The sequence below is a fragment of the Vicugna pacos genome, chromosome 6 (assembly GCF_048564905.1).
Source record: "Vicugna pacos chromosome 6, VicPac4, whole genome shotgun sequence".
Classification (NCBI taxonomy): Eukaryota; Metazoa; Chordata; class Mammalia; order Artiodactyla; family Camelidae; genus Vicugna; species Vicugna pacos.
In genome coordinates, this window is record NC_132992.1 from 84835613 (window position 1) to 84863267 (window position 27655).

The 27655-nt window shown below is 37.1% G+C and overlaps 1 protein-coding gene across 3 annotated transcripts; it reads left to right on the forward strand.

Annotated features, from left to right (window-relative positions):
• The first annotated feature begins 558 nt into the window (after window positions 1-558).
• On the forward strand, window positions 559-27655 carry CPSF2 (cleavage and polyadenylation specific factor 2). Of its 3 annotated transcripts, none has more exons than XM_072963621.1 (17): window positions 648-1128; window positions 4344-4401; window positions 7304-7436; window positions 7567-7749; window positions 8769-8928; window positions 9008-9113; window positions 10110-10239; window positions 12089-12204; window positions 13435-13622; window positions 14555-14845; window positions 19874-19974; window positions 20384-20584; window positions 22892-23044; window positions 23732-23957; window positions 25079-25378; window positions 26575-26709; window positions 27090-27655. In XM_072963621.1, the coding sequence occupies exons 4-17, from the start codon at window positions 7601-7603 to the stop codon at window positions 27180-27182; spliced, it is 2349 nt and encodes a 782-aa protein (XP_072819722.1). In that variant the 5' UTR covers window positions 648-1128; window positions 4344-4401; window positions 7304-7436; window positions 7567-7600; the 3' UTR covers window positions 27183-27655. The 3 variants fall into 3 exon arrangements, with proteins under 3 accessions (XP_006208274.1, XP_072819722.1, XP_072819723.1); XM_072963622.1 differs by having other exon boundaries at window positions 7304-7432; XM_006208212.4 differs by lacking the exon at window positions 7304-7436 and having other exon boundaries at window positions 559-1128.

Here is a 27655-nt window from a genome sequence, read left to right on the forward strand (position 1 = left end):
AAAAAAAATTCCACTAATTAGTCCCTACAGCAATTTATATGTATTGATCAAAAAGTGTCGACTTAACCTATTAAAAACAGTACTAGATGCATGGAGAAACTGAACTCCTTGCGGTCTGGAACCCTGTCTTAATGACATAAACACCCTGGAAATCAAGCACAAATGAATATTATCTTTTTCAAATTACGTCTTCAAAGTGCATGTTTTCTGAAATGGTCGACTCAAGAGGGTTTGAAAATTAGAAGAGAGCAAGGTTAGCTTCCAGTCTTGAGTAAGGAGGAAGACAGAGCCCCTTCCCCACTGCAGCCTAGGAGCCGTGATTCCGGCCGGCTTCCGGCCGGTCCCGTAACATCTAAAGGTGTTTTCCAGTTATGACAGCCTCAGAGTACCCTCTGCCAAAGGAGCCAGGCGGGAAACATGAGTCCAGCGGCAAGCAACCCCGACTCCCTCTCCTTCCCCGTCTCCTTCGCTCGGAAGCTTGGGGAAGCCGCGCCGCTCCAGCGCCGGGGGGCCCAGACCCCCCACTCGGACCCCCCACCCCACCCCCATGTACCCGTTGCTACCGAGGGCCTTCCCAGAGGTGCACCCTCCCCGCCTGCACAAAGGCAGCTCTCGCCGCCTCGGCCGCCGCGAACCCCGGACCCACCTGCGGCCTCGGAGGTAACAACGACCCCAAGAGCAAGGGCAGCGGCGAGCCCAGCCAGCGGCGCCGGCGGAAGCTGCGGCCTCGGGACCCACCATTCGCTGCGCCCGCTCGAAGAGAGGGGTGGCTCCGGGAAAGCCTACCTCTTCGTCCTTTCACTGCTTGACTCCTTCCTGTTTATTTTAGCTTCAACACATTATAAATTCTTTAAAAATAAAACTTCGGCCCCAGGTGACGAGACTTGGTGTAAGCGACACCTCCTTCCTCCAGCTTTGTCCCTCCAACCCCCGAATATGGTATCACCCTGGGTCTCCCCGCCTTAGCGGGTCGCCTCCAGTTTCAAGATGGCGGCGGCCACTGAGGGGATTCTGCTGGCTGATCGTCACGGGCGCCGCTGAGCCAACATCAGCTTTCCTCGCTCTTGAATCTGGATTCGTCTAGGGGCTGGGAAGGGCAGTGGACGGCGTTTGGGGAGGACTGACGAGGCAAGTGGGGGTGGAAAAAAGCAGTGCTCCTTTGGAGGGGGGGAGGGGGCGTCCTCGGAGCCAGAGGAAAGCCTGGCTCCGACTCCGACCGGGTCTCCGCCGGGGACGTGCTCCTGGGCTTTCGGTTGCGACTGTCCTGGTCGTTCCTGGCGGAAGTGCTCAGCGAGGGAAAGAGAGTGACTTCTCCGTGGGCCGAAAGCTCCTGGTCTTTTATGGCAGCCCCTACGATTCACTCCCATGCTCTCCTTCCCTCCTTTTCGCTCTTTCCTCCGCCTGTTCAGTCTCTCGGAGCTGGAGGAGTTAATCCGACGCCAGCCTTGGCTCCTTAGCCTTGTGACTACCTTGTTTTCAGCGTCCTCGCTCGGGGTCTTCCCGTCGTCCCGGGCTGAGAGACCACGAGGCTACAGGGCACAAAGTAGGGGTCCTTTTTAGTTAATCCACTCCAAAGACCTTTAAGACGTTACCAAACTTTATTAAAACCGTCGCCCCCCTCCCCCGTAGCGTCGCCTTTGAGCGCTTCCAGCATCATCGCTCTGTTTACACGCTGAGTGAACAGGTCAGAATAATTTTAACTCCGGCAAGCCTGGCTTCCTGTGACCAGGCAACCTGCGTTATCAATTGCTCATGCTCTGAGTTTTTATTTTACAACCCCTTTGATCCTGTTACGAAACCAGTGCTCTCCCGGAACTGACCAAGAGGAGACTTTTCTCACTTGACCCCCAGGGCTAACCCAGGCTCCTTCCTTTTCCCTTAGACTGTGCATGGTTCCCCTTAGTTGTCATCAACGTGCACGATCGCTAGTGAGAGAGCAAGTAACTGTGATAGATGATTTAAGGTGAAATGGTGTCGGTTAAAAATCACTGCCCAGAAAGAATTTATGACACGATGAGACTTCGTTCCTTTCAGTACACATTTATGTTGCTTTGAGCGCTGTGCTTGGTATTGGAAATTGAGAGATTTCGCTTTTGCTCTTCCCCTATACATTTAACTTCCATTCAACATATATTCTTTGTGCCCACTTGTGCTGGATGAAAATAAATAACATTGCCTGGAGATACCAACATAGCTTTTTAAAGGGGTAAATATTTGAGCTGGGAAGCTGATGAGGTCATCGGGATGCAGTACAGGGATACAGAGAGTTTGGAGAAGTTTTGGCTTACGTTGGAAGAGCAGGAGGATTAATGTGCTTGGTCGTGCAGCACAGGGGTGGTTGGTGAAGTAAGAGGGAGATTGAGATAAACTTGTGAAGGACTTTGATTTCCAACAAAGGTATTTAGATTATATTTAGTGTTTAACAGGAAGCTGATGACTACTTTGCACAAGGAAGGGGCATGAGGATATTTAGTTTTCAGGATTGTCTCTCTGATAGCTGTATGGAGGATCAGCTTGGAACTAGATGAGAGGAAATTGCAATCATTCAGGTAAGGTAATGAGTGCCTCCACTGAGGAAGAATAGTAAAGGATGTCAGATATTTCTGAAATGTCAAATAGAATTCAACTGGTGGCAGCCAATTTGGTGGGAAGAGGGTGATAAAGAATTTTTAGTCTGGGAGACTAAGTGCTTGGTGATACTATTAAAATTAAGTCTAAGACATGTACATAAAACTAGAATGGTGCCAACCTGCACTTTAGGAGTGGCAAAGCACAATGCTCCACAGTCCAAAGCCTTGATTTTAGAGTCTAGATCTAGACTATTAGCTACATGTAACTGTTGAGCACTTGCAATTGTGGTTAGTTCAATTTGAGATGTGCTGTGAATATAAAATACACACTGAATTTTGAAGACTTAGTACCCCAAACCCCCCCAGTAATTTCTTAATAATAATTACATGTTGAAGTGATAATATTTTTGATATAGTGGGTTAAATAAAATTAATTTCACCTGTAAAACTTCATCGTGGCTATGAAAAAAGTTTTAATTACATTTGTGGCTTGCACGATATTTCTGTTGGACAGAGCTGTTCTGGTCTAGACTAATGACGGAAGGATCAGTGAGGAGGTGGAATTTGAGTGGGGCCTTAAGATGACGGTCAGCAGTGATGTCTGCGCACCTTGCTGGCACTCTGCGTTGCCAGCGAAGGCATTCAGGTTTTGTTCTTTTAAATAGTAAGAAGCCTTCAGAGATTTCTGAGCAAGGGATCATAGGTGCAGGGGTGTTTTGGAATATTAATCTGGCAGTAAGGTTTAGGTTGAGGTGAAGGGAGGAAAGACTGGAGACAAAGAAACAGAAACCCAAATGTAAGGTAATGAGGCCCTGTATTAAGGTACTTTCTGTAGGAATGGAAAGGGAATAACAAATGTACAAGGCATTCCAGGGTGAAATAATCAGGAGTTGGTAACAGTCTATTCAGGAGGTAAAGGAAGGAATCAAACTTGTGGAGTTTCAAGCCTTGGTTACTTGGGTAACAACTAATGAATTCATGTTATAGAGTTATTAAGTACATTTGAGGCTAAAGAAATTCAGTCTCAAAATAGAACCAGCAAAGCTGAAAGGAGGAAGTGGGCTGCTAAATTCTCTTCTTTTTTATCTCTACTTTCTCTGTCTTTTTTATCTGATCAATCATAGACACCTGCTAACTTTTCTAAAATACAGTATTACCTATATTACGTCATCTCACTTGATAAGTGATCTTACAATGTCTGTTGCCTGTTCTCTGTTCAAACTAGGCCCATAGTTTCCAAGACCTTTCATTAACTGGCCCTTTTTTATCCATTAGGACTTTTCTTTCATGTTTTGCTTATGTGAAAATGCCAGGCTAGTTTTGTCACTGGTACTCTGTTTTTGTTTTATGCCTTTGACCATGTTATTCCCCATTTTGAATACCTTTCTCTTTGTCTCTTTGGTCCATGACCGACCTTGACAAATAATTTAAGATCCCACTTCTTTTTATGATTCTCAGTAACAAGCTAATGTCAGTTTTTAAAATCTTATTTCCTAAACTGCATGTTTCAGCCCCTGATTATTACTACTTTATTATTTACTTTTGTCTTTTATTGTCTAATCCCTCTTTGTTTTATGTAAGCTTAAGCTTCCTAAAATTATGACAAGTTTCTCTTTGAAAAAAGGACCATATATTCGCTTGCTGCTGCTGCTGCTGCTGCTGCTGCTGCTCATGGTGTTCATCTTAGGGCAAGACAGAAGTTAAACAGCATAATTAAAAACAGAAGTAAATCATTATTCACAGTCACGAGACTCTTATTTCTTTATTTTTTAGATTGTAAAGAACTCCTTTGAATTCATGGTGTTTCATCCTATATATAACTGAGATATCAGTAAGTAAAAGCTGTCTAATAAAGACACAGCTTTATTATATTATAAGCAATTGTAATAAAAATATCTTTTCATCTATGTATATCTGGGTCTGTCTGCAAAAAGTTTTAACATGAACTCATTCATTTCTATCTGTAAGACACTTTGTGTTTTCATTTCATAATCAAAGAAAGTGGGAGTAAGGTAGATTTGAGCAGGAAAAGAGTTGCTCTTAGGCCAGTAATAAAATTATGATACAGGGAGCTTTTTGGCAGAGAGAATTTTAAGTCCTTTCCAAATTTCATTTATGAACATTTTAAATCAAATAGAGAATTAGTATCCTTGTACTTCTCCTATTTTACAAATAGGAACACACTAAAGTCAATATATTTTTAACTTATCTGTTTCAACAGCCAATTATTAAACAACCACTATATGTAAGACATGTCCTAATACAGTAAGGATACAAAAATAGATCAAACCCCATCCTGCACTCAGCTCTCCCAAGCAAGAGGAAGTGCATGTAAATAGGTATCTATTAATGGTGTGATGACAGCACTAAGATCATTTAATACTAGCCACCCTCATTTATTCATTTAATAAGCATGTACTGTGATCAAAATAGACACTCTGCTTTCATGGAGTCGTTATTCTGGTGTGGGGGTTAAGAGGAGAGAAGGGGAGGGACAAAGTGATTAAAATAAGCAGCAAGTATAGAATGAGCACTAAGAATTTTAAGGAAAAGAAAAGGAAAATACACATCATAGGAGGTAACTGAGCTGGGGATGGACTTCAGGGTGGTCAGAAAACGTCTCTGAGAAAATAAACTTGAGGCAAGGAAAATACACAAACTAGTTAGAGATCTTGGTGACAGTGGAGATAGAAGTAAGTATTTGAGGTTATCTTTGAGAAATGTAATGGAGGTAAAAAAAATGTGGGACTTACTGATGGATTGGATGTAGGAAACAAATAAAAGAAGGAATCAAGGATGATGCCGTCAGAGACCAGATGCTATTTAAAGCTGTGGGACTGGATAAGATTACCTAGAGAGAAAAGGAGAAAAAGAAAGTCCCGCTACAAAGCACTGCCACATTTAGAGGCTGAAGAGAGAAAGAGTAATTAACCAAGGTGAGTGAGGAATGATCAGTTGGAGGTATCAGGAAAGCCAGGAGAGGGTAGACAGACCCTCTGCCAGAGACGGTGTTCCCAGGAGGATGGAGCAGTTAATTTTGTTGAATGCTGCTACAGTTTCCAGTAAGTTGAGGCCACAGAAATGTCCACTGGCTTAAGTTGTATAGGTTTGTCAGTGACCTTGATGAAAGCTCTTCTAGTGACATGGTGGGGAAAGACATCAGATTTGGTAGTGTGAGTGTGAGGTGAGAAAGTGGAGACACAATTGTGGGCAAATATTCTGAGGAGTTTTGCTGTGAAAGGGGAGTATAGAAATGATGAAGCAGTGGCCGGAGATTGTAGGATTCAGAGAGAGTTCTTTTAAGTTGGGAATTCTAGAGTATCTTTGTATGCTAATAGGATTGGTACATCAGTGATACATTGATGCTGCAGTGGAAGAAGGGAGTGACTGAAGAAGTTAAGTTCTACGGAAGTAAATGACAGTGGGATTCAGAGCACACGCAGGGGCTTGGCCTTGGATGAGAGCTGGGCTGTTTGTTCCCTTTGATGGACACAATCATGTACATGCAGATAGGTTAATAGATGCAGTATTGGAGAATGAGGAGTTAGTGTTTGATTATTTTTATTTTCTAACTAAAGAATAAGGTGAGATGATCACATGAGAATAGGATGGAGGGAGAGGTACATAATGCTTGAGCAGAGAAGAGGAGATGTGAAGTGATAGTCTTAGAGATGGAAAGTCTCTGAGGTCAGGGAGTTCAAGAGAAAAGAAGGCCTCTTGAGAAGGCTGCAGGAGAAACAGTATTCTTTGAGAAGAGCCAGGTTTCTGTGAAGATTAGCAGGTGAGGAGAAGCTTCAGAGAAGAGATTAAAGTTACAGGAGAGTATAATAGTTCCAGGGGATTTGGGAGGGAGAAGAGTTAGTGGATTGGGTCCAACTAGAAGATGTACACATCAGTGATTATGGACAGCCTAGGAGTCTTGGATCTTTGGCTGTGACCAGGGTAAACAAGGATGGGAGATGTGGTGGGCTAACCCCCTGACAGGCTTTAGGAAAGGTGGGCAATTTGCCTTAGTTTGTTGATATAACCTTGGACGGATGGTGAGGGATCATCAGGTATGCAGGAAAGGCTAATTTATTTTATGGGGCTAAGATCTGAAATGTTGCTGTAGATATGTACTTTTGTTAATGTTTTTAAATAACATCTGCTTAATAGCACACAATTCTGGGTCCTAAATCCCAATAGATACGTTGATGTTGTATCTTCTTGAAATATGTGGTTGGCATCCCAATATACATTCCATCAAATATATGGTGGGCACTTACTATATAGTATGTCAGCTTCTCTTTTAGGAATTGCAAACATAAAATACTACCTGTTTTTTTACTTACTCACATTCCAGTGCAAGGGTTCTTAACATTAAACTCCTTGAAAAGTATATGGATTTCTATGTGTATATGGGCCTTTTTGTTTTCTTTTAAAGATTGGGAGGAGAAGGAAAGGTCCATAGCTTTTTATCAGATTCTCCAGGGGGAAATTCCCTTTATATAAGGACCACTAGTCTAATTGGAGAGAAAGACACATAAACTAATAACGATAATGCAGTGAAATCACTACCATCACAGAGCAAAATAAAGGAGAAACAAGTTCACCTTGAAGGATAAGTTCACTAATTTAATATACCTTCATTTATTGAGGAACTTGGTATCTCCATTCTAGGTAATTTATGTATTATTTGAAATCTTCCAACATCCTTTTTATGTATATATTAATACTCATGTTTCATTAACTAGGATACAGAAGTGAGGAAGAGTTTAACTTTCCAGAACCATACAGGAGTTTCAAACATGAGTGATTCCAAAGTCTGCTACTTTTCATTAAATCACATTGGGGATCCACTGAAGGACTCTTTGTTAACAATAGTGTGTAAGATTATATTTTAACTTTATATAATTATAATTACAATTATAACTTTATTATACTTAACAGTGATGGAAATAGGTCTTTAAAATAACTGTGCTTTTATGTTTAATTATATTTTTATTTCTTTTGAAAGAAACTTTTGGATTGTTGTGATTGGACCAAAAAAAATGACATCTATTATCAAATTAACTACCCTTTCTGGGGTCCAAGAAGAGTCTGCTCTTTGCTATCTTCTCCAAGTCGATGAATTTAGATTTTTATTGGACTGTGGCTGGGATGAGCACTTTTCTATGGATATTATAGATTCTCTGAGAAAGTAAGTTACTGTTAATACTTCTACCCTTTTAATAAATCAACTTCTCTTTTCTTCACTACGATACCATTTTTATGTTACACAGTGTTTGCTTTTTTACTCTTAGTTTATAGTAAACAGTTTCATTCTACATATGCCAAAGAGCCAAATAATGACTGTTTTTATTGGTATAGTTTTTATTGACTTATAAGCTGTGTTTATTGAAATTCAGCAAAATCTTAAGTTGTTAGTTGGCCAGTGGATCTCTGTAGAAATTTTTGCACCCTACTTTTAGAAAAGAGCAAGATTAAGTTTATAAGAATTTGAAGACAGGAAAAACCTCCCATGTAAAAGTTCTACAGTCACATAACATTAGCTTATTTTCTGTTTCTTTTGATGTGAGACATTTGAGAATGTGTGCTTTGAATTAAGACCATCAGATTCAGAAGGATACTAATCCATCAAAGAAAAATTTAGTTATGTTTGCAGTATTATGGTAATTATGGAAGGAACGAGGACTTAAACATTTAAAAAACTTAGAACTTGTAGCAAAAATTTTTTTCTTACTAATTTCTTTTGTCAATGAGAACGTATCTTTCATTGATTAAAATTTTACTATAATGAATGTACTATCAGTCACCATACTAAAAGCTGAGACAAAAATCTATAAGAAATATGTGGCCTTTTAAATATCCTTTCCTTAACAAGTTCTTGAACTTAAATTAATAGTATACAAGATAACCTTTTCAAATTAGCTTATGTGTGGTGTCTACTTTTCTTTTTTACCTTAAAAAAAATGTGTCTAGACACCACATATTTATGTGCAACTCACATCATAATTTTTGATATCTATGCAGGACAGGGTAGTAATAATTGAAATTCATAGGTAACATAATTTTAGCTCTTAGTTTTGCTCTTTTACCCCAGCATAGTCTTTAATTCAGAATTCTGAGAGGAATCACAACTGGCAAATTAATTTTGAATATCCTGCCTTTACCCTTGAGAACAAGATTTGGGAAATAGTCATTCTGACTGTGTTCTAGGCATGTTCACCAGATCGATGCAGTGCTGTTGTCTCACCCCGATCCCCTCCACCTGGGGGCCCTCCCATATGCTGTCGGAAAGTTGGGTCTGAACTGTGCTATCTATGCAACCATTCCTGTTTATAAAATGGGACAGATGTTCATGTATGACCTTTATCAGGTAATTTAAGCAATTAAAAACATTTTCTAACACTCCTGCAGTGACCATTTTTAACCATTTATTTGTATTTTTCTTTTAGTCCCGACACAATACAGAAGACTTTACACTCTTTACACTAGATGATGTGGATGCAGCCTTTGATAAAATACAGCAGTTAAAATTCTCTCAGATTGTGAATTTGAAAGGTAAAAAATGTTTCCAGTAGTAAATAATCAGACTAATGAGGTTTAACTTACTGAAAACTACAAGGGGAATTGCTAGTAAAAATTACAAGCACTATAGTCTGAAGAATAAAAAATTAGCATTTTTTTTACAGGGAACTGTGAACTTCCCCCAGGCCATTTGAATTTTAAAATATTCCAGACCAAATTCTAACAGAATGTAATAGCTTAGGCCTTTTGACATTAATTTGGGAAAGACTTGTTGAGTGTTTACGGTGCACAAAAGTAATGTGGCCAGTTCCTCCTCCTTGGAGCTCACAGTTAGGTTGAGGAGATGAAGTAGCCCGGAGGACGGAGTGTAGTGATTGAGGTAAATGACGTGCTGTCGCAGCACAGAGTAGAGTGTGACTGAATTCTGGAATCGAACATCAAAAATTTTATCATTTAATTAGGTCAGGAAGTCATATATTAAGTATATGTTTATCAGATATAGAGAGAATTATATTAAAAGGTTTTCATAAATATGAACCCATAAATATGAAAAAGTGGTGCAGCAATGGACGATGAAGACTTAGCCAAGCAGTAACAGTGGTCTCAACAGCTTTGCTTGTACTAAATTTCTCTATAGGGTAAATTCTTTACCGTAAGGAGGTTTGAATTGTTGTCAACTTCGAGGCTAGTGAAGGTGGAAACCCCTTGAGAATTGTGTGCAGAATATAAATATTAAAATTTATTATTCCTGCTAAATTATTTAATATTAATGGCAGTCTCTAGCCTTCTATTTATCTGCACAAATATGTCTGCAGGAATACTAATAAAATGACAAGTGTTTGTCTCCATGAGGGAAGGCGGTAGTTGGGAGACAGGAGGCAGAGACTTGCATTTCACTATATGCCTTTTTACTTTTGAACTTTGTATCATTGCATATGTTAACCTATGAAAAAATGGCTTACAAATAAATTACCTTTTTTGAGGGTTGTAAATAGAATTCTGAGTTTTGTCATTGTCTTGCTGACATAGGTAAAGGACATGGCTTGTCTATCACACCTCTGCCGGCTGGTCATATGATAGGTGGAACAATATGGAAAATAGTCAAAGATGGAGAAGAAGAAATTGTTTATGCAGTTGACTTCAACCACAAGAGGGAGATGTAGGTATAGCAAGACAAAAGCTAGTGGAAATGCAGTTGGTATTATTTCATTCTTTGGGGGAAAAATTAGAAACAAAGTTATTTTTTTAACCAGAAATCTAGAGCAATTTAACAACACCAAATGGTGAATGTTTTCAAAATTAGTTAATTATTTGCCTTGTAAGGGGAAAAGTTTGATATGAGATAAAAGACACTGTTTTTGAAATTTACATGCAAGTATCCACTCTATAAAACAGATATCTCTCTGGAGATGTTGCAAAAGAGATTAAGTTTTGTACATCAAACTATATTTTATATGCTCTTGACCTGCTATTTAAAGAAACTTTTCAGGTAGGATTTTTGTTTTGTTTTGCTTTGTTTTTTGTTAAAGTCAATAACTACCACCATCTAATAGTACTACTTAAAGTCAGGCTTCCTATAGAAGGGGACACAGTAGTCTAATTTTAAATACTTCATTTTGTACTTACAGCATTACTTTAAAATTGAAATTACTTTTGTAATTTCTGTACATTAAGTTCATAGCTATTTTATATTACAATAGTCTCAAGATCTTTTGTATCTTATATTAAGAAAAATTTGAGATTAATAAATTGAATTTTAGGCTCTTATAATCACAGGTTAATGAGGAAAGCGTGGGTATTTGAGTAAATGGCATTCAAAGTTTTTGGGAAAAACTTATGTCTTTTTTACCACATAATAAAATTAATTTCAGGTGGGTTAGAATTAAATAGAAAATGAAACAATGTTGGCAAGTCTAATCTCTTATTTAGGAAAGACTTGGTAAGGAGAAAGGCAGTAGACCAAGTTACAAAGGAAAGCCCTGATAGATTTGATTACATATAGGTTCAAAATGTCTGAAACAATAAACTAAATTAAAAGACCTATGAGGGGAGGGAAGTAGCTCAGTGGTAGAGCGTGTGCTTAGCATGCACCCTGTCCTGGGTTCAATTCCCAGTACCTCGATCAAAAACAAACAAACAAAAACCTATGAACTAGGGAAACTCTTCGCAGCAAGTTGACTAAAGGCTTATTTCTAAGACTAGGTCTTAATCAATCAAAAAGATACTAGTCACAACATGAACAAAAGCTATAAAGTCAAAAGAGAAAATTTAAGTGATAATGATTTTTAAAATTAAATCCCATTAAAATTGTTTTTAAATGGAAACATTTCATGAGTTGGTCAGTCTTTCTGGTTGAATCTTTCTAGAAAAGAGAGAGCTTTCTGAAAAAGGTTAAACCTTTCTGGACCGCCATTTAGCAATATCGTTTATTCCAGTAAATACGTTTCTAGGAATGTGTCCTAAAGAAACAATTAGAAATGCAACTGAAGCTTTTTATAAAAGTGTGCTTTGAGAGATTATTTTTAATGGCAAGAAAAGAAACCTAAATATCAATAAAGGGAAATGACCAAATAAATATTGTACAGACACAACAGAAAGTGTTTATAATTGTTAAAAATTAAATTTAGAAAATGATTTTAATGTCAGGGGAGAAAACCTGGTTACAGAACTGAGTATATAGGCACATACATGGGATATCACCCTTGTGAAATACATACACATACATATGCATAGAAAAATTTATTATGTACTTAGAAGGATGTACACCAAAATATTATATCGATTTTCTTTGAGTGATGGTACTCTGGAAGATGTTAATTTTCCTTCTTGAATTTACCAGATTTTCTTATCAATATCGACTTTTATAGTCAGAAAAGGAAAAAAACCTTATAAAAGAAATTGTGTATTTTTTAGGTGAGATAGGCTGTTGTTTATTTGAAGTGATGTAAAACATTCCTTTTCCTCTACTTTGTTTTTTTTTTTTTCCCTCTTCCTCTGCTTTGTTATAGCCACTTAAATGGATGTTCCCTGGAAATGCTAAGCAGACCTTCCCTACTTATCACAGATTCGTTTAATGCTACGTATGTGCAGCCCAGGAGAAAACAAAGAGACGAGCAACTTCTGAGTATGTGTTACACGCGGTCCTTTCTCCAGAGCTGTGGACGTGCATGGCAGTAGGAATTACTGTTTAGCCTGTTCTTTCTGACACGTTTCTTGTTATAAGAGATTGACCTACTCTAGCATTTTTGAAAAAATATAAAGTGACTATGTCAATATGTTTACAAAAGATGCTTTAGTTGGTTTGAATTTAACTTTTGTGGGATAGGTATGAAGATAGGCTCACTCCTGCCATTCAGCATGTAGTAGCTCTCCCTGGCACTCACTGGTACGTGTCTAGGGAACACCAAAACATATAAAGATCTCATATAAATCTACTAGAGAAACGTTTACGCTGTAAAAGAAAAATGAACAAAGGAGATAAGTGAGAGTGCAGATACTCCTCTGATCTTGCTGTTGGGTGTTTTACACTCTAATCTGTATCTAGTCTTGATTCTAAGGAGATGCCTCTGGGCCATCCCTAGCTGCTGCTGCTTTGGCTTGAGCCCTTTTACTTTACATTCTTTTCTTATAAGCTGCATGGGAATTCAACAGGGAAAGCTGGATTCCATTTTTAACGTGCTTGAAACCACTGCCTTCATATATCTACTTAAAAAATATGACTTGTATACCATGTTACTCTGACTTTAAGAAGGTTTTCAATTCTTGGATTTTGTTGTTGTTATTTGTTTTTGCTGGAGTTTGATTTTACTAAATATTTTCAAGCAGACTTTTATCTAGAAAGTCTTGTTGGGAGATGGAATATTATATTTTATTCTACAGGCACACGTACATACAAAATATATGTATATTAATATAAAGTATAAATGTGTATGTATATAAATTTGGGAATTATATTTTATAACAAAGTTCATTGGGGTAGGCAGGTGAGAACAGAGTGACCTGGAAACCCCAGGCTGATTGCATTTGGCCTGTTCATCCAGTTTTCTCAGTGTGTGCATATGTCATTTATGTGTACTCTGGGTGAAAAGGGTTGGAAGCCACCAATTTATAATTTTTCAGTGAAAACAAAAATGAGAGTTAATGGTATTGTTTTTCAACTCCTATGAAGTTATACTCACAGAATAAAAAGTAGTTGTAATAAGCTAAATGAAGTTCTTTTATTTTGTATCTGGCATAGTAATTGCTTATTTTTAAATTATAGTCTTTATAGTAAAAACATGGAGCTAAAGTTATCTTTAATTTTGTAGCAAAGTATTGTTACGATCTATATGGATTTTACGTTCTTGTTTTCTAGCAAATGTCCTGGAAACACTTCGAGGTGATGGAAATGTATTAATAGCAGTGGACACTGCAGGCAGGGTTTTAGAACTTGCTCAGCTCCTTGATCAAATCTGGAGAACTAAAGACGCAGGACTGGGTGTTTATTCATTGGCACTCCTCAATAACGTCAGTTATAATGTGGTGGAGTTTTCTAAGTCCCAGGTTTGTTTTCATGTTACCATTTTTTTTAATTTAAATTTATTTATTTTGGAGGGGGTCATTAGGTCTAGTTATTATTAGTTTTTCTTTTTTTTTTTTTTAACGGAGGTCCTGAGGATTGAACCCACGACCTTGTGCATGCTAAGCATGTGCTCTACCACTTGAGCTATACCCTCCCCACCATGTTACCATTTTTAATAAAGAAGTTTGCTGCAAGAGGTTGGGCTTATGGAAAACAATGTTTTAATTGCCCTTTGGATTTTCTTTTTCTGTTGAGGAGGAGGATGATGATAATAATAATAAAAACTAAAAATCAACCACTTACTGTTCTTTGTGCTTTACATGTATTATTTAATTTAATCTTTATGTGTCCTATGAAGTAGGTTCTGTTTTTTCCCCATTTTACAGATAGGGCAAGTTGCTTCTCTAATGCTTAGTATCATAATCTGTAAAGTGGGGGCAAAAAATAGAACCTACTTTATGGGATATACATGTTAGAATCCATTTTTTTCTTCCTTTTGAATAAGTTCTTTCTCTTGATATAGCAATATCTGGGGTAAGATATTTAGCACTTATACACTGCCTTCTGAATAAGATTTAAAGTGACTTATACATAATGGATAAGGATACATAATGCAAAATTAGATTTTTAGGGGTGAACATTGGTCTGGAAGGATCTGATGGGGAATAAAAACAGACAATAAGCTTCTTGTCAAAGTGGCACAAATTTAAGCAATCATTAATGGAAAAAAGACTTTAAACAAGATGAAACTTGAACTTGTTGACTGTTGTAGAATACATTGAAGTTGCAATATAGTATTTTTCTAATTTTTTTCTATTTTACATGCATTTTATTATATTCTCATTTCTTGAGTGTCATACATGGTATATTATAAGAACTTTCTAATTATTGTCACCTTTTTCCCCCATATTAGGTGGAGTGGATGAGTGATAAATTGATGAGATGTTTTGAAGACAAAAGAAATAATCCATTTCAGTTTCGCCATCTATCTCTATGTCATGGTCTTTCTGACTTGGCTCGAGTACCTAGCCCTAAAGTGGTACTTGCCAGCCAACCTGACCTGGAATGTGGATTTTCACGGGATCTCTTTATTCAGTGGTGTCAGGACCCTAAAAACTCAATCATTCTGACTTACAGAACTACTCCTGGGACTTTAGCACGTTTCCTAATTGATAATCCTTCTGAAAAAATTACAGAAATAGAGGTAAGTGCTTGTATGTGATCTTTGTCTTAAAATTGCTTGAGGAGGTACATTATGCATGATGCTTATGACAATCAGTGACCAAAAAAACCCAAAACCCTTCTGTGGTACCCTCTGGAACTATACTCAGAAAGTGTACATATGCACCATATTCTCAATCACCCTTTGAAAGTTCATTTCACAGTCTTTCCCTAAATGAAATCTGGCTGTTTCCTAATGATACTCTTTTTCCTGTAGCCTTCTTCAGTAGATGGTCTTCCTAAACTTGTTCTTTTGAGTCTTCTTCATCTCAGGGAGCAGCAGCACTTTCCAGATATTTACTCAAGCCCCAAATTTAGAAATTTTAAAAATGTTCATTGAAGTGTAATGTACACTGAAAAGCGTGCATGTTATAAATGTATAGCGTGGTGAATTTTCACAAATTGAACACACCTGTCTAGCTCACACCCAGATCAAGAAATAGAATATTACCAATACTCCAGATGCTCCCTTCCTGATCCTCCCTATCCTTCCAAGGATAACCACTATCCTGACTTCTAAAGGACAGATTAGTAACTTCAGTTCCTTTTTCTCACCACCCGTGTCCAGTCCAGCAGTGAGTCCTACTGACTTGACCTCCAGATAGATCCTAAATCTCCTTCTCTCCAGCCCCACTACCATTGTCCTAGCCCATGCTAAGTGGTCTTGCCTGGACTGGGCAGGAGTTTCCTAACTGGCTTCACTGTTTGTACTTATATACTCCCTAGTCCCTTCTTCTCATAGTGGCCAAAGATCCCCGCCCCCTCTCTCTTTCTCTCTCTCTCTCTCTGTCTGTCCCTCCTTTTATTGTGGTAAAACACACATAACATGAAATTTACCATCTTGACCAGTTTTAAGGGTACAGCGCAGTAGTAGTAGTGTACAGCAGGTCTCTAGAACTGTTCATCTGGCAAAACTGACCCTCTGTGCCCATTTTACAGTTCCCAAAGGCATCTTTTAAAAATTCATCATTTCGTGTCACTCCCTTGCTTAAACCCTCCAATGGCTTCCTCTTCCTCTTTGAATAAAATCCATACTCCTTACCTGGGCTTGCAAGACCCCGCATGATGTGATCTCCACCCACTTTTCTGACCATATCTCATTGCTCATTTTCTGTGCTCTACACTGTATCATGATCTTGTTCTGTGATGTTCCTTCCCATCTTTGCTCATGGCCACACCTTGTCATTCAAGTCTCAGTTTAAAGGTCACCTCCTCAGGTAGGCCTTCTCTGACTACCAGTCTAAAATAACTATTCAGTTAGTTGCTAGCCCAGCACATTACTTTATTTGTCCTAACATTCATTACTATCTGATACTTTCCTTGTTTGTTGTCTTCCGTTTCCTACTACCAACTAGAAGATAAGTTCCATGAGAAGGGGATCCTGTTTTTTTATGTCTCTGGCATCCAGAACCTGAGTACTTGATACACCAAAGGTCCTGCTAAATGTGTTGGCTGAATTCATGAATGACCAAATGAGTGAATATGTAGTAAACCAAATTTCTGATCACATTAGATAGGAGTTTACTATGTATGATTTTTTTTCATCTACATTTATCAGTCTCTAGAGTCAAGTCTCACTCATTTAAAAGTAGAAAATGAATAAGGATTAATAAATTGAAGTAGATTTGATTAGGAAAAGTAATAGCTTAGAGGTAATACAGTGAAGGACTAAGAAGAAAAATATCTTAGGGTTGATTATTCTGTTTTTGAATATTGCCATTAATTTTAGATATCTGGAAAAATAAGATACACAGAAAAATTTATTATAGCAGCAAGCGTAAATTAAATCACAGGGTAAGTGTTCTGTTAAAATTTATTTGTGGTTAAGACAGATATCTGTGCGAGTTGCTAACAGTGTATTCTAAAGGAAAATAATGACACTTTTCTAAGTTGAACTTACTTCCAAGGAAGCTACCAGGCAAATGAGGGATGCCAGATGTAACATGTAAGTCACTCCTTCATCCTGTACAGTAGAAGCACTTGATTTTGGTTTAATTTTTTTGTTAAGTTTTATGTCATAATAATTTCAAAGTTAACAGAAAAATTATAAAAATAGTATACCTAGATTTCCCAGTTGTCAACATTTTACTGGATTTGCCTTATGACTTCTTTATATACACGCAGGCACAAAATTAGATATTTTTTTCTAAACTACTTGAAAGTAAGCTGCAGATACACCATCATTACCTCTAAACACAGCAGTGTGTGTTACCTAAAAGCAAGGACACTCTCCTGCGAAACCACAGTATTTCCACTGAGACAAGGAAGTAAGCCCTGATATGCTGCCGTGTCATCCACTGACCCCACTTGACTTTCAGTGATTTCTCCAACAATGTCCTTTGTAATTACGCTTCCTTTTTTTGTTCAAGATCCCATCCAGGATTGCACGTTACGTTTAGTTTTCATGACTGTTGACATTTTTGAAGCATGTATGATCTAGATTTTTTTTTTCTATTCACATACAAATATCTGTATAATTTCTTTAAAAAAGGAATGGGACCAAATTACTCACGTATTTTTGAAAAATGAAAGTAAATACAGATTTACCTTATGCAATATGTGGTATATTGTAAACATTCAAATGTTTTTGAATAAATGAATTCTTTTTAGTAATTTGTAAATAATACATTATATACATGTACTGTGATTAAAAATCCAGTGGTTCCCCAAAGTATGATGCAAGGACCCTGGGGGGATACTGGAGACCCTTTCATGGAGTTTACAAACTATTTTTCATAATAGTATGAAGATGTTATTTGCCTTTTACTGTGCCTGCATTTATACTGACGAGTGAAGGCAATGATGGGTAAAGTGCTGGTGCCTTCACGTAAATCACAGTGGCAGCAAACTGTGCTAGTTAATCACTGCATTTTTCATCACCACACATTTGTAGTTTAAACAAAAGTCAGTTTCACTTAAGAATGTCCTTGATGAAGCAGTAAAAGTTATTAATTTTATTAAATCCTTTTAGTAAAAAGTTTTTTTAATAATCTGGGTGACAAGATGGAAAGTATACAGAAGCACCTGTGTTGTGGACTAAAGTATGATGTTTGGAAGAAAACTACCTGTGTAAATTTTTGAATTGTGAGTTAAGTTAGCCACTTTTTTCTTGGAATACCAGTTTTACTTGAACTAATGACAGGGTTATTCAGATTGGGATATTTGATAAATATTTTCTCAAAAATGAATAATTGAGCTTGTAACTCTAAGGAAAACAATCGACATCATTTGTTGCCTAAATCTGATAAAACTGAAACTTTCAAGTGAAAATTAGAATTTTGGAAAACTTATGCCCATCACTGTGAGATTGACAACTTAAACTTAAAAGACTTTTCTAATGCGATTGTTGATGATATTTGCAAATGTGATTTTTTTTAAGTATTGTCAACATTTGTAAGATATGTGTAACTTAGTGAACCAGTATTTTCCAAATTACTAATGCATGAAGTTGCAAAATAAAGCAAAATGAAAGATCCAGTCAAAGTGTAAGATAAATCAGTAACTTTTCATATAAGAGTACAGAAGCTGTCTGGTATGGTACAGATTCCGCATTACAACTAACCTTTAAGAAACCACCACTTTTTGAGTTTTAATGTAATATCAAAAAAGAATATTCACGAAAAGGCTATTTAGTTTTTTCTTTTCCAACTAGTGATCCTTGTGAGGCTGGATTTTCTTCATATACTTTAACCAAAAGAATATATTGCAAGAGATTGAATGTAGAAGCAGATGTGAGAATCCAGCTATCTTCGATTGAGCTAGATACTAAAGAGACTTGTAAAAATGAAAGATAATGCCATAATTCTTAATAATTTTTTTTACTTTGGAAACTATAATTATCATCTTTTGTAAAAAATGATGTTAATGTTAACATGTAATGAATGGTTTTATTATTTTTTAATGAACAGATAAATATTTTTTAAATTTCTGTTTTTAAAAAATTTTTAATTGAAGTATAGTTGATTTACAATGTTAGTTTCAGGTGTATTAAATTTGTTTTAATTTCTGATATTAAAATATTAATTTGAATTTATTCAAATATTAATAATTTTACTATTTATTAAAGGTGAACATTTAATAAATGTAACCTACAAAAAACAAAAATTCTTTAGGGTTCTCTGTCATTTTTAATAGTCTAAAAGAGATCAGAAAGTTTGAGAACTGACTGATTACTGACTTAATCATTCCATGTTGATGGATTTTGAGGTTGTGTCCAGTTTTTCACTACAGACATTGCTGTCATGTACTTTTTTTTCCCTTGTGTTTGTGTGATCATTTCCGTAGGATCAATTCCTAGAAGTAGAAACACTGTGTTAAACAACAAGCACATGTTTAGCTTTAGAAGTTGACAACTTGCTTTCTAACATAGTTATGCTAATTTTTTCATAGCTAAGGTACCCTTTCCCCATTAGTAATTAGCACTGCCAATCTCATAAATTAAAAGGTGGTATTACATTTAAAAATTTCAACAATCATTAATAAGTTATTTTTCTTATTTTATACATTGTATATTATTTTGTCCGTTTTTGGTGTGTTGGTCATCTTTGTCTTAATTGATTTGGAAGAGCTCTTAGGAAAAAGTAGCTTCTGATAGTCAAATGGTGCTGCAAATTATTTCCTCATTTTCTTTTCATTTTCATGCGATTTAAAATGTCAGAGTTTTTTTTTTTCCTGTCACCGTATTTATTCACCTTTTCTTTTGGGGTTTTTTTATGTCATGTGTAGGCCTCACTGACACCAAATTATAAAAATGCTTTTCTGTATTTTCTTTTCCTGATGGTTGATTTTTAACCAGTTTGATTCAAATTAAATCTATCCTAGAAATGTGACAGCTCAATTTTAGTACTGATCTAAATAGGATCTGTAATTGCACATAATGGAAACTTGAATAATTTCAGAGGAAAATTCAGTTTAAAGATGATGAATCAATTTAGAGATGTGATGTATCTCACACCACGCTGCCTTAACCCCCAATACTGATGTTTTCCTTTCATCTGCCATTTTTCTTCAGTTGAGGAAACGTGTGAAGCTTGAAGGAAAAGAACTTGAAGAATACTTGGAAAAAGAGAAACTAAAAAAAGAAGCTGCTAAAAAACTTGAGCAGTCAAAAGAGTGAGTTGTTTTCAGACAGATTAGAAGTTTCTATATATAAGTAATTTGACAACTTATTTCTAGACAAAAAGTTTAATTGAAAATATTTAAATTTTCTTTAGAGTTTATCTATAACTTTTGTTACATCGTTCAAAAGGTGCTACCAGAAATTGACACGACATTGTAAACTGACAATATACTTCAATTAAAAAGAGAGAGGAAAAAAAGATGCTAGAATGCTAAATTCTTTCAAAGCTAATGTTAATACGTATTTATTAACTGGCAGTTAATGCTATATTTTACAAAATATCACTCTGATGTTATTATCATTGAATTAATATTGAATGTTAATCTAATAATAATTTTATAAATATTAATTAAAAATCTCTTGGGGACTTTATGACCTTTATCTTTTACAAAATCTTCTTAGGGCAGACATAGATTCCAGTGATGAAAGTGACGTTGAGGAAGACATTGACCAGCCATCCGCTCATAAGACTAAGCATGACCTGATGATGAAAGGTGAAGGCAGTCGTAAAGGAAGTTTCTTCAAACAGGCTAAAAAGTCTTATCCTATGTTTCCTGCCCCAGAAGAAAGAATTAAATGGGATGAATATGGCGAAATTATCAAGTATGTGAGCAAAGCAAGTTTTTCTTTCTTGCAGATTGGAGGTATTAACTGTGTCAGCATTTGAACTCAGTGAATTTGGTCTTTTTGGCCATCATGCACTTTGTCAATTTCTGAGTACCTCAGCTTGAAAGACACAGAAAACCTGGAACTTGAAATGTAAAAACAGGAAGGTTAAGGAACGTCTAGAGAGTTAATATTAAAAGAAAACTGGTAGTTTTATTACTTAGGTACGTGAAAGGTTTAAAAAAATGACCAAGACCTCACCCCCCACTTAAAAAGAGAAGTAAGGGACATGTGTTGGAGAAAGACATACTATAGGAAGAACTTTAAATTTTTTTATGGAGGTACTGGGAATTGAACTCAGGACCTTGTGCATGCTAACCATGCACTCTACCACTGAGCTATACCCACCCCCAAGAAAGAACTTTTGATGGCTAGCATTATGTTAAGTTTGGGGAATGGGTCATGTCTCAAATAGTGTTGCACACATGTTTTGATTATAAGAGGAATAAGGGATAGCATGAGTGGAACCATGGAAAATCTACAAAATCTACACCCACTATTAGAAAAGCAACTGAAATCACATGTTCTAAGCACAAATTTGGAAACACTACTCTCCTGTATAAAGATCCGATAAATGTCAACTGCCTTAGCACAATGCACGATGTCTTTCACTATCTGGCTTCTCCCTGCTTTTGTTTCTCTGTATTTCTGTTACAGCAGAATGCGTTCTCTACTCTGGTGGTACCCGCCTTGCCTCAGTTTCCTTCTGCTCGGTTTTTTCATGTCATGCCTTTACACGTGTTTTTCCTTCAGCCTTGTTCCGCCTTCCCATCCCAGGAGCTCAGGCTGCTGAATCTGGCCTCACAAACTACTGGAAAACTCTCCTGTTACTTTCTTGCCACCCCAACACAGTTAGGGTGTTGTACTTTCTTTGTACTCCTAAGATGCTGTGTTGAGCATACAGAGGGCTTAGATTGTCCTTGGGTTTAATTAGGAAAAGTCTACTGTCTGCTTGGCCCTCTAAAATAGTAGAGAGGAAAACTAACAATCTAAACAGTATTGGTGAGTTTCCTTACCATTTCAGTTAGTGGCCAGTCTGTTTAGCATATGGACAGTGCTCTTTAGCTTCAATTTCCTTATCAAAAAAATGGGGTAAGAATTAGATGAGGTTGCGGTTTTAAGGCACTTAGTATAGAACCTGACTCGTAAATGCACTTTGAGTGGTTGCAACTAGTATTGTTGTGTGGATAACAGTTGGAGGTATTGGACTCCAGGGGCTAGAAGCTGCCATAGCTAAAGTCTAGGTGTTGGGTGACAGAGGCCTGGGTTCTCAGAAAGGAGTGTGAGGGGACTTAGGGGTGGGCCATGACAAATACAGAGGTTAGAGAGAATGTTAAAAAAAAAAAAAGTTTGCTTTTTAATTCTAACATAGAACTCTCTCTGATACTAGAAAACAGATGTGATAGTAGTTTGTTGAAATAAAGATGAAGGCTTTTGACAGCAGGAGCTGTGTGCAGTGAGAGCTAAAGGCGAGGCTGGTGTTAAAGACTCCAGAAGACCAGCTGAAGCTCTCATTTGGAATGTGCATCAGAGACAAATGCTTTCTAATAAAATATTGGTAACCAAAGTGGGGAAAAAAAGCTGAAAGCTTTCGAGGGAGCTAATGATTTTGTATTTCGGTCTTCTCTGTAATGTGCATAATTGGAGAGTCATCTGCTTTCATTGGGCAGAGAAGGAATAACAGGGGTCGTAAGGAAACCAAAGAAGATCTGAGATTTATAAAGACTGAGAGTTGATAAGAGAAACTGCGGAAACTGAGAAGAAGAATTGAAAAATGCAGGGCCAGGTTGCAGTTGTACTTATGAGAGCTATTAAGATCGTCTGATGACCTGAATAGGGCCTTTTCACTAGCCTACATGGTGTGTTTTAAAGTGTACTCCTTAAAGAAAAAAAAATGTTGGGAAAAGGTATAGCTCAAATGGTAGAGTGCATGCTTAGCATGCATGAGGTCCTGGGTTCAATCCCCAGTATGTCCTCTAGAAAAATAAATAAATCAATAAACCTAATTACCACCCCCCCCAAATTTTAAAAAAAAAGTGTACTCCTTGTTGGTTATGAACAATATAATATATACAGTCATCTGATAATTAATATTGTGAAGTTGCATTGGCTTTGTATCAAGTATATATTTGAATCTTGAGATATGTGAGGAGTCTAAAGATTATGCCATTTACTAGTTAGTTATATATGTGAAATAATATTAGCTTGCTTGTTACTACTTCTAATTAGAGACTTACTGTTTAGACCAGAGGATTTCTTAGTGCCAGAACTTCAGGCTACTGAAGAAGAAAAAAGCAAATTAGAGTCTGGCCTGACAAATGGAGATGAACCTATGGATCAGGATTTATCTGACGTTCCTACTAAGTGTATTTCTACAACAGAATCTATTGAAATAAAGTAAGTGCTTTTGTTGCATTTTGAAAGTAGATTACTAGGTAAAATTTTAAGCACTTGAATTACATAATTTACGTTGTTTCAAAAATGAGATTTCTGAGTATCCTCTAGTAAGTTTGTGCTTTAAAACTTTAATATATGTTCCTTCCTGTGGAGTATGGTGGTATTTTCCCTTTGTTAATGGTATTTGAATGCCAGAATGAATTGGTGGTAAGGAAGGAGGTTAAACTTTAAATTGTGCATTTATATGAAGAAATATTCTTTCTGGTCTTTTTAGTAGCAGGTGAGCTTGTGCAAATCACAAGTTTAATTTTTCTAAGTGCCTGTTTTATAAAATAAACTCCTTGACTTAAACATCTCTAGTGCATTAAACTCTTAAAAATACCTCTGTGAACCTTTTCTTTCCCTTTCTGTTTAGAGGAGTTAACACCAGTAAATGATCATTTCAGAATACTCTTTTTTCAGTCATCAGAAAGCAAAGTGGATATTTGTGTAGTGATACCATTTAGTATACATCCTTGGGTAGAGCTGAGAGCTCAGTAATGCATATTACCATTATAACACATGGGTATTCCCCAGACCTCATGTTACATATTGATACATTTCTCTACTGGTGATAAAAGCCCTTAAAAATCTAATTTTAGAATTAACCTACCAGGAAAGTAAGCTTGAATAATTGTCTAATTACAGAGCCAGGGTTACTTACATAGACTATGAAGGGCGCTCTGATGGGGATTCCATTAAAAAAATCATCAATCAGATGAAACCACGACAGTTGATCATTGTCCATGGGCCACCAGAGGCCAGTCAAGATCTCGCAGAGTGCTGCCGTGCGTTTGGTGGGAAAGATATTAAGGTGTACATGCCAAAGCTACACGAAACGGTCGATGCCACTAGTGAAACTCACATCTACCAGGTAAATATGCCAGCAGTTGAGCCACATAGAAATAAGTACTTTTTGTTGCAGGTTAGGACAGTTACATGAGGAATGTGGTGGTGAGTGAGACAGACATGGTCCCTTGTCCTGGCAGATCCTACAGGCTGTGGGGCATATAACAAGGAAGTAGCATTTATCACACTGTTATACCTCTGCCAGAGGAAGTACAGGATGCTATGAGAGTATAAAGAGGGAGGGTCCAGCCCAGATGTGGAGGTTTAGAAAAGGTGGAAGTGACAGAGGAAGTGACAACTAGGCTGAACCCTAACGGATGTTTAGATGGGTTGTTGCGGTGGTATAAAGAGCGGTAAAGAGAGGGAGAAAAAGTGTTCCAGGCAGAGGGAGTAACATTTGTGAAAGTACAGAGGTCAGGGGAATGGTGAGTGTTCAAGAATTCAGAAGTTTTCTAAAAATTCACAGATGCTAAGGTTCTATTCCTAATTGAAAAAAAATCTGGAGACAGGTACAGAAAGCTGGAATATCACGGAGGAGAGATTGATAAACTCCTATCTGATCGTGGGAGGTGGTGTCAGTTAAGGCAGCAGTGATGTCTATATTGGTCTGGAAAAAAATGTATTGAATTCCCCAGGGAGAAAAGTCGTTCTGGGCAGAACAAGAGGAAGCAGCATTCCAAGAACAAGGAGGTGTGGAACTGCATGGTATATTGAGGAAATCATAAGCAAGTCAGTTCTCCTGAAGTGGCATCAAGCACTAGAGGATGAGCCTTATCAGTGGTTCTCAACCTCAGCCACACATCTGGAGAGCTCTGGGGGAGTCAGGAGGACTCAGTGTTCTGGCCTGAGTCTCATCGGTAGTATTGGAATCACTGGTGGTGGGACTCTGGCATTAATATTGAAAAAAAGATTTCTGTATGATCCCAATGTGCAGTCAAGGTTAAGAACCTTTATTTAGAAAAGTAAATAGGGGTCCTAATGATCTTACAGGTCATTACGGATTATGGGGAAGATCAGATGAGTGAAAGATTTCCAAATTGTAATACAGAGTACTAGTGTTAGAAAATGGTAATAATATGTTATATTTAGTTGATAATTTATACTCTGTGGGCTTTATTTTTCTCCTCCCCTTTGCGTCATATCTAGGTGAGATTAAAAGATTCTCTTGTCAGCTCCCTTCAGTTTTGCAAGGCAAAAGATGCGGAATTAGCTTGGATAGACGGTGTCTTAGACATGAGGGTTTCCAAAGTGGACACAGGAGTTATTTTAGAAGAAGGAGAACTCAAGGATGATGGAGAAGACTCAGAAATGCAAGTGGACGCTCCTTCAGATTCTAGCGTTATAGCGCAGCAGAAGGCCATGAAAAGCCTGTTTGGAGACGATGAGAAAGAAACCGGCGAAGAAAGTGAGATCATTCCTACATTGGAACCCTTACCTCCCCATGAGGTGAGAAAGCATGTGCTGCTTCTCTCTCTCCCTTCGTTTGCCGTCCTTTGAATTTTCTTTTTATGTTTTTAACCATTTAAATTGTCATATATAGGCTTGTTTTGGAGTTTTAAAATAGATGACTCAAGATCTGCTTCTGTGTGCATGCATGTGTGTCCTCTATGGCTAGGGGATGCTAACAATGTTAAGGAAGCCCTTAGCAAATCTTCTTATAAGATACGTAATTGTTTCATGATCTGTTTTTCCAGTATGGACCTTTAAATATTAAGTTTGATTGTTATGCGGGTCACCTACCTGCTTCTAATCAGGAGTTTTATAGTTTTCTAAGAATGTCATACTCTTGCACTCCATTTTTGTATGTTGTCAGTTCCATTCAAATCACTTTTGGTTTTGATATAGTTAGAAATCTTATTAAGTATAGGCATAATTCTAGTCTAGTATTTTATTTACATGTTCTCAAGAGATACCTGGTTAACTAGCAGAGCTTTCAGGTAATTAACGCACAACAATATTAAAACTATAATATGAGAGTCTTACATGACTGTCAGGTAATGTCTTCAGCCTTTCTATGCAGTAAAGAATGGAGAGACAGCCTTTGTCATTGGATTCCCTTCTAGTACAACTCCTGAAATTGGGGGCAGGAATCAGAATCTTTCTTCTCTCTGTGCTAAAGCTGGCACTCTTCCAAGCAGTTTCAAAGTAGCAGCACTAGGTTGAACTGCTTGCCTTTCTGATTGTCAAACCCATGGCATCCACTGCATTCACTGTGAGGGAGGAAGGAAAGTGGAAGTGGGATCAGGGGAGAATTAGCCTCTGAACTTAGACAAAGGACCAGGATCCGGAAAATGACTTTTTGGTTCAGTTCTGCCTACTGGCACTCTAGTTGACCCCTTTAGGCAAGTGGGTGAGTGCAGAGCATAACATTATCAAACGTCTTTCTGTTATTAGAAGGCATGACTAATAAAATTGATTGTGAAACATTCAGAAAATGTGAAGGGCTTTGTAATGTTAAATAATGAGGTAAAAATCAGAATAACAAGTTGGATTGTGATTTACAGTCTTGAAATGATCTGTCAAAGGACTTCAGGGAATAATAGAAAATATCTTAGAGTTCATGTGTTATTTCTCTTTATTCGGTATAACTGTGTGTCTGGTGTTTTATTTGAGTTTATTCTTTCCCTTTAACCTCACCTAAGGTTCCTGGACATCAGTCAGTTTTTATGAACGAACCAAGATTATCCGACTTCAAACAAGTTCTTTTACGAGAGGGGATTCAAGCTGAATTTGTAGGAGGTGTACTCGTTTGCAACAATCAAGTAGCAGTTCGTAGAGTAAGTGTGTTTTTAATAAGGACTGGATTGAACAAATGCTTCTAATGTTTTGTTATTTTGAGTTCTAATTCTTGATTGAATTAATTTTACAAACTGAAAATCAGTCATTTATATTCATAATGATGACCTTGAAGTCTTTTAAAAGTGACTCAAAGACGTGATGTATAATTTTATTGTAAATTTTTATTTGAATCCTCTGACATCTATGTGTCTACATAAAATTCATGACTTGAATATTATACCCATATTCCGTGAATCAGAGCAGTCCATTCCCTGACCAATCATAAAGTAATCTAGTTAATACATTTTGGTTATTATATCTGCATATTAATGGGTAGAAAATGTACTAAAGAACTTTTTTTTTTTAACTTGGTTTCTAGACGGAAACTGGACGCATTGGATTAGAAGGCTGCCTTTGTCAAGATTTTTATAGGATAAGAGACCTTTTATATGAACAGTATGCCATTGTGTAAAGGACATGATGTCAAGAAGTATCTGTTTGACCTTTCTAAGAAAAAAGGATTCTTATTCTAAGCTTTTGCTTTTTTGTTTTGTAACATACAGAAAGAATCTGCCGGAAAAACTTAACATGCATTAGATTTTTAAAAATGTAAATAGAAACCATTTTGCTAATGCTCAAATGACTGTGCTGCCTTCTGGCTTTCAGAGTCTTAGAGATCCTCACACGTGCGCAGGCCCGGGAGTTGCAGGTAATTGGCTTCCTTTGCAGACCCCTTGTTCCAGAAGGGCTTCTTACTTGAATAAAACAATGCAACTTAGCAAACCAGTTCATGGCCTTAGAGAAACACGTCTGCATGAACTCCTGCAAACTGTTTCTTACATTTTCTGGAATGAAAAGTAAGAATTTATTTAGAAAAGATGTGCTATAAAAACTGGTAAAGCAGTTTTTTTTGAGGTCTGTCTATTAAAAGCAAAACAAAGAGTA